At 39.5% G+C, this 12,333-nt stretch overlaps 1 protein-coding gene across 2 annotated transcripts in view; it reads right to left on the bottom strand.

Annotated features, from left to right (window-relative positions):
* The window catches only part of LOC149222193 (putative serine protease EDA2), a 467,080-nt gene that overhangs the window by 281,599 nt on the left and 173,148 nt on the right, over window positions 1–12,333 (bottom strand). For both annotated transcript variants that reach the window (XM_089385308.1, XM_089385307.1), the window contains 2 exons: window positions 10,740–10,922; window positions 10,311–10,427 (listed from right to left, as the gene is read on the bottom strand). In XM_089385308.1, the coding sequence (XP_089241434.1) occupies window positions 10,311–10,427; window positions 10,740–10,922 (300 nt within the window). The remainder of the gene's footprint in view (window positions 1–10,310; window positions 10,428–10,739; window positions 10,923–12,333) is intronic.

Below are 12,333 nucleotides of genomic sequence, written 5' to 3' on the forward strand. Positions count from 1 at the left end.
GGCTATGTTGTATGATCAGGATCTACCTAAGTTCTTATGGGAAAAAGCTTGCAACACGGCGGTGTATATCCAAAATAGAACTCCTCACAGAGCATTGGGGAAGAAAACGCTCGAAGGAGTCTTCACAGGGAAGAAGCCGAAAGTCAGTCATCTCAGGATATTTGGAAGCGTGGCATATTGTCACATTCCAAACGAGAAGCACAGTAAACTGGATCAGACTGCAGAAAAGGGGTACCTCGTAGGATATAGCGAGACCTCAAAGGCATACAGAATCTACATTCCTAGCAGCAAGAAGATTGTAGTGAGATGGGATGTGAAGTTCATGGAGGATATGGCTTTCAGGAAATCTCGAGAGATGCCTATAGAAGATCAATCAGTAGATGTTTCGTTAGTCTAGCAACAGCAGGGGCAGCAAGGAGGACAGGCAGGAGGACAAACACCTGGATCGAATACAATGACCTGTACTAGTATTTCCTTAGAGTAAGGAAATCAAGATAGTTCTCAGCAGATGGAATGAAAGTATCAGGAGGAGGATTTGATTAAGCCTCCCACCACCAATGGTAGAACCAGCAGGGAAGTAGGGCAGACATTGAGGGACACAGAGGAGTTTGTTGGAGCTCCTAGAACCGAGAAGATGCAGCGTAGACAGCCTGACAAGTACCAGGCCTTGGTAGCACGGGTTGAAGAACCCTCTAGCTTTCAGAAAGTCATTCAACACCAAGTTTGGGCAGATGCCATGATAGAAGAGTATAGTTATATCATGACGAATGATGTCTAGGAAGTAGTGCCTAGACCAGAGGATAGATCAGTTATAGGATCAAGGTGGATCTACAAGATCAAGTATGTTGCAGATGGCAGTATAGAGAAGTACAACACTAGGTTCGTGGGAAAGGGGTACACAAAAGGAAGGAATAGACTATGAAGAGACCTTCGCCCCAATAGCCTGATATACCTTTATCAAATCCATTATATCCCTAGCGGCTCAAATGGGATGGGAGATTCACCAGATAGATGTCCAGACAACATTCTTGAATGGGGTGATAGAAGAAAAGGTATATATAGAACAGCCCGAAGGTTTCGAAACTAATGAAAAGAGAACTCATGTATGCAAATTAAAGTAATCCCTGTATGGGCTTAAGCAGGCATCCAGAGCATGGTATGGTTGGATTGATAGTTACTTGCAACAATTAGGATTCGTCAAGAGTGAGGTTGATCCCAATCTCTACTATTTAATGGAAGAGAATGAGTCAGTTATTCTAGTATTATATGTGGATGATTTGTTTCTAACAGGGTCATCTAGGCTCATACAGGACTGCAAGAAGAATCTCGAAGCAGAATTCGACATGAAGGATATGGGGTTGATGCATTATTTTCTAGGATTGGAAGTTTGGCAGAAGAATGGGGAGATCTTCCTTGGGCAAGGAAGATATGCTACAGAGATTCTGAAGAGATTCAGAATGCAGGATTGTCAACCCATGGCTACACCCATGATCACCAACTGGAAGAAAATAGATGCATCAGGAGACAAGGAGGTGGACCCCACCTTGTACAGACAGCTCATTGGGTCGCTCATGTATCTAGTCAACACTAGGCCAGACATTTGCTTCGTTGTCAACACCCTTAGTCAGTTCATGGTGGAACCAAAAAGGGTGCATTGGGCAGCAGCTAGGCACATTCTTAGGTATGTGCGTGGAACAGTCAGATATGGGTTGAAATACTCCCGAGGAGATGACATCAGATTGGATGGATTCACAGATGCAAATTGGGCAGGTAGTTCAGTAGACCGGAAAAGTACCTTTGGGTATTGCTTTAGTGTTGGATCAGGAATGATCTCTTGGTGCAGCAGGAAACAGAAGTCGGTAGCTCTAAGCTCAACAGAAGCTGAATATATAGCAGCAAGAACGACTACGTGTGAAGTTATATGGCTTAGAAAATTGCTTGTGAGTTTGTTCAAAAAAAGGATGGAAGCGACGAAGATTTACTGCGATAATCAGAGTTGTATCAAACTCTCTGAGAATCCAGTATTTCATGATCAGTCAAAACATATTGATATCAGACGTCACTTTATCAAAGATTGTGTTCAGCATGGGGCAGTACAACTACAATATGTCCCCACAGGAGATTAGGTAGCAGACGTACTCACAAAGGCTCTAGGAAGAGCTAAGTTCATTCAGTTCAGAGAGCATATGGGTATGGTAGAGAATCTGTTTCAGTAGCATAAACAGGTGATTTCTCAGTTACAGGAAATGAGAGGGAGTTGTAGTACAGATGTAGTGTTGGCAGTGGCAGGGTCAGCAGCAGTACAGATGTAGCATTTGCGCAATAGTTGGTGGGCAGTGATGTCAGACATCAGCAGCGCAGAGGGAGATGTTACAGAACAGGGTGATGCTTCAACAAGTTGCATTGTTAGAGCACATTCCTCGCTAAGAGGGAGTGTTGATTTCTGGTAGCATCGGATGTGCTCTAAGTCTCAAATTTTGCAAGGAGGCTTAGACACATGTATTTCACAATACCCCAAAAATCATTTTGGGAAATTCCACCGGGAGATAGTTTTATTAAAATAACTAATTATTTTTAATGAGTTCCTAAGTCTAAATTTAGGAAATTAAAATAATTAAAGGGTATTAATCTAACTGTGGGTGAAACTTCTAGAAGAAGACAAGGACCGAGTCAATATGATCTAAACCATTGATTAGAATCTAATCTGGGTCGTTGAATACTCAATTAGAGGATTATAAAAAGGACTTCGATGGCCATTTGGAAAATACACCAGGCAAATACTCAGTTACCCGAGTAAAATCAATTTCCTCACTGGTCGAAGTTCGGCAAGAGGAAATCAATTTAGAGGGAGAGTTGCAGGTGAGGAGGAGAGAGGGTATCAGCAACAGTCGAGAGGCAGGAGCAGAAGAAGTAGAGCAAAGAAGAGACAACACAGAAGTTGTGACACAGAGGGACGGCGCAGAAGCTGTGACGCAAAGGGACAGCGCAGAAGCTGTGATGATGGGACTGCATAGTCCCATCACAGAAGCTGGCGCAGTGAGTGACAGAGGGGGTAGCAAGTCCTCTCCCAGATCAAAATCTCACCAAGGAGTGTGAGAAAGTTGTTTGTAAAATTCTCACAGAGATATCTTTTCTATTCTGCTAGTTGCATCTTGTACATGAGATTTTTGTTGAATATTAATAAAGAAACCCTCATATGTTGCACTGATTTTCCCACATTGGGTTTTTCCAGGAACGATTGTCCAAAAATAACCGTCATTGTGATTATCCTTGTGCTAGTATTTTTCTTTGCATTTACTTTCCGCAATATTTTAATAGTCAATGTTGCAGTAGAATTTATTTCGATATTTGTCGTAGAAACACTGAATAACTTATTTATGAATTAATAAGGAGAAGAAATAATATCAGTCACTGCATTTGGATTTCTATTTTGAAATTTTCACAGTGTTCAAGTATGCAATGGTTTTCGTGGTGCAGCCAACCTCTTGGCTCTTGCAGAATAAAACTCGCTTTGATCCAACAAATCTATATAGGTTTGTTTGATGTTTCGATGATATTTTATGCAATTTTGTGAAAGTTATTTCAACTATTTACTTTGGTAATTTACCATTCAAATATGCTTTATATCTACTCTATTTTTGTTAAATTATGGTATGTTCTATGCTTAGAGCAGTTTACTTATTTTTCTTCTTATTAGCCACAGATTAGCAAACACATATACATTAAGCAAAGTGCAGATAGAACATTAAATGATCAACAGAAAACAAGCCAAGACAAGAGACACAAGATGTGGCGGCTAGCCAGAGACAAACCCCAATGCGGGGAAACCCTTTGATCAAATCTTCTTTTATCTTCAATAGTTCAGCGGAGAGAAATAGTACAAAATCTGAATTCTGTAATTTTATATCAGCCGCAGCAAACCCTAGATCAGCAAAGTCAAACTTGGTCAAACTAGCTGAAATTGACCTCTAAAATACTTGGTCAATTTCCGGTCAACTTGTCCTCGAACAGCTTGAAGAAACAGTCCTTGAACAGCCCCAAAAGTTCAGTCAATTTGCAGATTTCTGAAGTCAACTGCAGCCCTAAACTAGGGCAGTCAATACCGGTCAAACTAGAGGTCAGATCACCTCAATTTTCGTGCCAAAAATTGCGGCCTGCCTAGGAGAGGCAACCACACCCAATCTGCACTTCTAGAAGGTCAACGCTGGTCAAAGAGATGACCTGCTGCCCTAGCGTCCTTCTTTCTACATCTTCTTTGCCCTAGGACGTCTTCTTTTCAGCCACATGTGTGAGAGAGAGAGAAGTTCCTTTTATGCGTAGGAGAGAGAGAGAAGATGAGTGAATTGAAATTGTCCAAACGAGGAGAATGCTCCTTGTATTTATATGTAAACGTTGACGTTGAATAGACATGACTGTTGGGCTTCTGAGCCTACATAAGTTTGTTGGCCAACCTTGACAATTTGTCCATAATCAAAATAAATTCATATCTCCATAAATACTTATCGAAATCGGATGATATTTAGATCAATCCTACACCTCTCAATGAGAGGAATCTAGGAAAAATATCAGAAGCCATAAATAAGGTGATCCACATGGAGTTTGGCCCTAGTTTCCAATTTTAACACTCCCTCTCAACTAGGGAGAACTTCATCTGCAATCCGTCAAACCGTCGCTGCTATCCATCCATCAAATGCACTGTCCTGTACAACTTGACCCCACTCTGCTCTGCTCTGCTCGAACTATGAAGAAGAAGAAATGATCGAGGATGTATCATACCATCCTCCACTGACCCGAAGTCAGTCTCAGAGTGTGAACCACTCTCACTGATCCCAGATCAGTATCATTGATCCCAGATCAATGGAGGTCATCCTAGCATAGGGAGTACAGTAGATACAGTGATGCGTCCATCGATAGTACTACTATGGTCCCTATCCTCATGTCCCTGCTCATTGATCAGATGAGAGGTACTTCCCATGAGTCCTAGACTACATGGGTAGGACCCCTCGACAAGAGAACTAATCATCATGTCCACGGGAAAATGAATCATCCTGTCCAGTGGATGCCACGGAGAACTAATCATCCTGGCCTACAAGAGAACTAATCATCCTACTCCACAGTCGCCACGGAGAACGAATCATCCTAGCCTATCGGAGAACTAATCATCCTATTCCACAGTCGCCACGGGGTATCACAAGGGAAGGTTGAACCTTTACCCTGTACATAGTGCACCACCAGGGGATGGTGAGTCGCCCTGTGGTCACATGTCGCTCCAAGAAGTACCCCGCACCCCCCTGGAGCTCCCAGAGCTCAATACATCATACTTGACCCTCATAAGAGGGTCTCTGAACGACACCAAGTCGTTCTTGGAAAGTCAGGAATTTGACCTTTCCTAGGGTCTTTGTCAAAATGTCGGCAACCTGTTCATCTGTACTGATATGTTGGAGCCTTATTGCTCCTCGCTGCACCATATCTTGAATATAGTGATACCTGATATCGATATGCTTGGAGCGATCATGAAATACGGGATTCTCTGATAAACGGATCCCGCTCTGGTTGTCACACAAAATCATGGTGGTATCCAATGTAAATCCAAACAGCGCACTGAAGAGCTTTCGCAACCAGACTGCCTCACCGGAGGCCATGCTAGCAGCAATGTACTCTGCCTCGGCGATGTCAAAGCCACCGACTTCTACTTCCTGCTCATCCAGGATATCGAGGCAAATCCCAAAGAGAAAGAGCATCTGGAAGTGCTCTTTCGGTCCACCACACTACCTGCCCAATCAGCATCAGTATACCCAAGTAGTCTCACATTTCCGGCAGTGTATCTCAACCCATGAGTGATTGTGCCACGAAGATATCTCAAGAGATTCTTGGCACCAATCCAATGTGAGTGGTGAGGTTCAACCATATGCTGACTCAATGTGTTGACTGCAAAGCAGATATCCGGACGAGAGTTCATTAAGAACATTAATGCTCCGACAAGTTGACGATACTTGGTAGCATTTCGTAAAACCGGTCCGGCAGCACTACCGCTTAACTTCTTGAAGTCAAGCTCCATCAAGGTAGTTACGGGCTTGCAATCCACCATGCCGAATCTCTCCAATATATTCACCACATATTTTCTTTGAGATAGGAAAATCTCCCCTGGTTTCTACCAGACTTCCAGTCCTAGGAAATAGTGCATAAGTCCTAGGTTTTTCATCTCAAACTCATAAGCCAGCTCCCTCTTACATTCGTGAATGAGAGGGTCTGCACCTGTTAGAAAAAGGTCGTCAACATATAGCACCAATAGGAGAGGCTTGTCATCTATAACCTTAAAGTAAAGGTTAGGGTCGGCTTCACTCCTAGTGAATCCCAACTTCATCAAGTAGCTATTGATCCTCTCATACCATGCTCGGGGTGCTTGCTTTAGCCCATAGAGGGCCTTCTTCAACCTGCACACATGAGATTCTCGATCATAAATCTCAAATCCTTCGGGTTGCTCTACATAGACCTCCTCTTTGATTGAACCATGTAAGAACGCAGTCTTGACATCCATCTGATGTAGGTTCCATCCTTGTGAAGCAGCAAGGGCTGTGATCGAGCGGATGGTGGTATATCAGGCAACAGGTGCAAATATCTTGTCATAGTCTATACCTTCCTTCTGGGAGAAGCCACGCGCGACAAAACGAGCCTTATACTTTTCCACATTTCCATCCACTGCATGTTTTATCTTGTAAAGCCCTTAGTATTTTTGCTATAGCCCACGAAGATTCCTTTCTTTCTAGATGCACCCAATTTATGCCTTTTCTCTTTCGGCACATGAAAATATACAAGGCTTCCAAAAATTCTAAAGTGAGATACATCAAGTTTCTTACCGGTGAACATTTCTCTGGGTGTCTTGGAACCCAATGCTTGATGAGGGCATTGGTTTTGTACATATATGGCGGTATTTGCAGCTTCGGCCCATAGAAACTTTGGAAGTCTTTGATCATGGAGCATAGCACGGACAACTTCCACAATTGTGTGATTCTTCCTTTCCGCCACACCATTCTGCTCAGGAGTATATGGTGTAGTAGTCTCCCTCTTAATGCCAGCCTCTTTGCAAAACTCATGAAACTCATTGGATTCATATTCAGTCCCATTATCAGTCCTTAATATCTTGATCTTCTTTTCGGTTTGATTCTCAATCAAGGCTTTGAAGTGTTGAAACCAGAGAAAACTTCATCCTTCTTTTTCAAGAAGTATATCCAAGTCTTGTTAGAATAATCATCTGTAAAAGTGAGGTAATATAGATATCCTCCCAAGGAGTTCACAGGTATCATACTGGATATGTCTGAGTGAACCAACTGCAATATATCGGAGGTCTTGCTTTGGCTTGAGGGGAATGGTCCCCTTTTGAGCTTTCCTTCGGCACATCCTGGACATACACCTTCTTGCTCTAATCTGAACTCGAGCATCCCGGTCATCATTTTTCTTACATCAGGTAGAGCTTTATAATGAAGGTGAGCAAACCTTCGATGCCATAGTTCAGACTGAAGAGATGTGTCACAATACATGACACCCAGCCGACTTCCTTCGACCCGATATAATGAATCAACTCGAAACCCAAGAGTAAAAGCATCTTTAAAGTTCTTTTTCTATACACGTACCTTGCCATTGTTGAAGGCCACCTTGTAGCCTTTGTCTTCCATTGCCAAAATGGACACCAGGTTCTTTTTGAGATCAGGTACCTATAATACATCTTGTAAGTGGATGGTATTACCCTGATTCAATTGAAGAGTGACATTTCCTACGCCTTTCACGGGATATTTGAATTATCTCCAAGAACAATCTCCAGGTTGGTTTCCTTCTCTATCAGATTATAGAGAGCTTCTTTGTAACCAGTAAAGTGCCTTGAGGCACCACTATCAATAAGCCAATTTCCCAGCGAGTTCGGGGGAGCAGTAGTAAATAGAGCTGCCCCAAAAATGATATCTAATATAATGCACTGCGTAAATCCCCCATACTTAAATTTGTCCATAATCAAAACAAATTCATATCTCCATAAATACTTATCGGAATTGGATGTTATTTAGATCAATCCTACACCTCTCAATGAAAGGAATCTAGGAAAAATATCAAAATCCATAAATAAGGTGATCCACATGGAGTTTGGCCCTAGTTGCCAATTTTAACAATTTTTCCATACAAAAATCTTACTTGTTAAGGATTATTCCACTTGAAGTGTTTAAGTTTCTGTGATCAGAATTGTCTTTTGATCCAGGAAGATTCACAGATGTGAGTTCTATTGTCGACATTTTGGATCCAATATCCAGGTCCATTGTCAAGACATTAAAAGTTATTAAGAGCGGGTGAGAATAAATAGTGGATAGGTATGTTTAAGGAAAATTTTAGCTGACTAAGGGAAATGTATAATAATAAATATGAATATATAAATATATATAGAAATATATGTCTATATAGATAGAGCATAAATCTTATTATATAAACATTAGAGAGGTGTATATTATAATTATTGATAGATTAAATTAAATTAAAGAAGTAATAATGAAATGTGAAATGTGAATTAGTAAAGATGAATTATATATTAATAAAATAGTTAATGAATGATTATTCCACTTATTAAAACACTAAGTATTTCACAAAGCTGTTTGACCAGTAACCTGCTGGCCGAACAGCCATTACTTTGTTGTTTTTTCTATGTTATACCACAGATTTACTGGTTAGAACAGCAGGTACTAAGACTAGAGAAAACCCGCAGAGATTGACACACACGAGCCCAAACAGAGAGGGAGATTTGCTAGTGACACTCAGAGTGTATTTTGCTATTTGTTCGTTGATTTCTACTGCTGATTTTCAAACTCAGTTGACTCAGCAAGCCTTTTTCCAAACCACATTGATTGCCAATTATGGAGAATTCGACATCCTTTTCTCACTAGAATGAATTGGAAATTGGAAGGAGAAAAGACATTATAAACACAGGGGGAGGTGAGCATCCAAGTCTAATTGTCTTGAGCAAGCAAGTAGCATTACTCTCTTGTCTTCATCATTATTCTTTCTTCTCTCTTCTAGCTCTTATTATTTTGTGTCTAGATATCATTGTCTTCATGCCTGTAATAGTCTTCTTGGTGCAGCCACCCTCTTGGCTCTTGCAGAATAAAACTCAACTTTGATCCAATAAATCTCTCTCCATTTGTTTGATGTTTCAATGATATTTTATGCAATATAATAAAATTTATTTCAATTTTACTTTGGTAATATACCATTCAAATATGCTATCTACTCCATTTTTCCATACAAAATGGCTGATTTACTAAAGATTATTCCACTTATTAAATCACTAAGTATTTTACGAACTTGTTTGGTCACTAATTTTCTGGCCAAACACCAATTACTTCGCTGTTATTTCTATTTTATATTGCATATTTACAGGTTAAAACAGCAGGTACTAAGATTAGGGACACCCCACTAAGGTTGAACTTGACATGCACTAGCCCAAACGGAGAGGGAGATTTTCTAGTGATACCTAGGGCAGATTTTTCTAATTGTTCCGTGATTTTTACTGTTGGTTTTCAAAGGTCACCTTATTCACAAGTGGTGTATATATTAGTGCTAACAAGAATATAATCTAAATTGCTAGGTTAATATGAAAATGTAACCCCTATGTCTATTCTCTAGTTGAGTGGCCAGAGTAACTAAAACCAATGAATCTGCTCTTAAGATGACTTCAAACTCTAACAATGTCTGAGGTTTTGGTTGCAATGTAAGAAGCTCTACTAGTGTTGATTCTTGAACCTCACACTTAGAATGTCTGATTAAGTTGATATACATTGAAAACCCCAAGGGAACCCTTTTCGGCGATCACTGATAACAAGATGAAGATATGTAGAGAAATCACATGACTCACATAATATAGACCGTAGAATATTACTTTGACATATTGTTGAATTTTATAACATAGAGTTAAATAAATGGTCACAAGTTTTTGGTATTTAGGTATGTTCCCAAAAGTATAGGTTTAAGGTACATGAATGATTAATCCTGGACCATTTTGAAAAATGTGTAACAAGAATTGATCAAATATATCTAAGGTCTGGGAAAGCACAAGCCAGAAGCTCGAAAACTATGATATGTGATTGATATTCAGAACTGATAGTCTGGAAACTATCAATATGGAGAGCATAAATGTGGAGTTTGAACTACAAGATATAATGCTCATCATGATTCAAGATATTTAGCACTGAATTTTTCAATATCAAATACTGCCAGCAGCCAGCCACAAACCTAACATTTTATAATCAGTTACAAGCGATGTCTTTTAGTCTTACCTTTTCTGCACCAAACAAAGACTTTACAGCATTTGCACTAGTAGATAAACCCTCCTCAGCAAGCCTAGTGACTTCTTGCAGAGCCTTTTTGCAGGCAGGCCCTGCTGACTCCCCGATCTGAAAACATGTTCATGCTCAAATCAGTAATACTATCATGACCCCATACAACGTCCTGAAATGATTATCATGAAAATCAAGGTGCGACATTCTTCTGATATTAAAAAGAGTCATTTTTTCACATGCAACATCTTCAATTATATCATTTGTTTATGCACCCACAAAACATATTGAATTACTTGATATTATTCTGTAAATATCAAGCAAGTGACCAATTACTTCATGTGATCCTGGGAACCAAGAATGATAATTTATGTACAATATAATCTTGTCAGGGAATATATAAATATGTATGTCAATCTAGTTATAGACCTGTCTGTCAAAATCTGTGAAGTTGTAAATAGCTAGAACAACAGCTGAGCTTGCAAGGCTTCCACAAGTAAGGTGAGGAAACTTCAGGCGGAACCATGCACTAAGGGCCCCTGGGTATGACACGCCAAAAACAAACCAAGAGTTCTCGTAGTTGGACAGATTTTGCTTTTTGTTTGTCAATTCCTGCACCAAAAATTAAAGGAACAAAAATGCTAATGGCGTTAGATCTCAAAAAATAATATCAGAAATAAAAGAGATAGATGATGGAAAGGCAGGGTTCTAGTGGACATAAAACTTATTAATATCCCATTGCTAAAAAACAAAATTTGGTATGCCACCCATTGTATATATGTGAAGAGCTCACATTTTCTATTGTTGAAATATCATTCAGTGTATAATAGAATGGACACAAAGTGAAAAATTCAAGCTACAAAAACTCACAATGAAATCAGTGAGTCAAGATTGTTTAAATGTTTTAAATATTCATGAGACTACCATAGCAGATTTTTATGCTAAATTATATTTTAGAAGTCTAAAATAGTTTTGAAATTGAAAGACGTAATATTGAAAATTCTTATGCACCATGCAAGTATTATAAGAATATATAATAACAATAATACCCAGATGAATTTGATATATATGCACAACAATGGTCAAAAACATACTTTAAAATATTTCAAATAACAAATAACAGAAAAGAGAAAACTGCAGACTTGAGAAGCACAAGAACTCAACGTAATATAATTTAACGTTTTGTTATAGTGTTACATCCTCTAGCCATCAGTGTAAACCTTTCCAACCTACTGGAAAGAGAATGCTAGGGCTATAGGCCAAGCTGGATATGGGGGGTCTCACATTGCTTCATCGATTCCTGTAAAGCCTCGTATTCAGTTCCTAGACACTTTCTATTTGAATGTAATGTCCCTTGCTCAAATATTCCAAATCAACTTGCAAAAATTTTTAAATTTCTCTACCATGCACTTTGACAAACACTTTGCATGCAAACATTTCTTCAAACACTTTGTATGTGAATAAAATGAAGCATTTACAGTAGACATATTTCTTCCAATATTTTGCATGCAATTAAATATGAAACCCTTAATAATATTCCAAAATGAGCGGCAAAAACTTAGACAAATTTTTATTAAATTTAACCAGGGAATTTCATGAAAAGATCAATTGCTAGAACCTGTGAATAGCTCCAGCAAAATTGCATGGCCTCCTCCAAATGAGTTGACCTCCACAATTAATTCGGCCTTCACAAAAGAACACAGCTTCTACGGAATGAACATGGCCCTCTCAAAGAACTTCGGCCTCAACAAAATTAATATGGCCTCTTTAATTTAATTTGAACTCCTCAAAGACAAATGCGGCCTCCACAAAGATACATGTGGCCTTCACAATAATAGATGTGGCCTCCACAATAATGAACTCGGCCTCTAAAAGATAAATACAGCCTCCACGATGTTGATGTTTTTGCAGCATCGGGCAGACATTCTCCCACAGGGTCATGCAGATTTGACTAATGGGGAATGATACATTCAAGAATTTCCATCTAAATTCTCATGTCTGCTTGTCCAACGAATTGTGACCC

Source organism: Pinus tabuliformis, chromosome Q (genome assembly GCF_031772625.1).
Source record: "Pinus tabuliformis cultivar Carrire ecotype Pingquan chromosome Q, CPIR1, whole genome shotgun sequence".
Classification (NCBI taxonomy): domain Eukaryota; kingdom Viridiplantae; phylum Streptophyta; class Pinopsida; order Pinales; family Pinaceae; genus Pinus; species Pinus tabuliformis.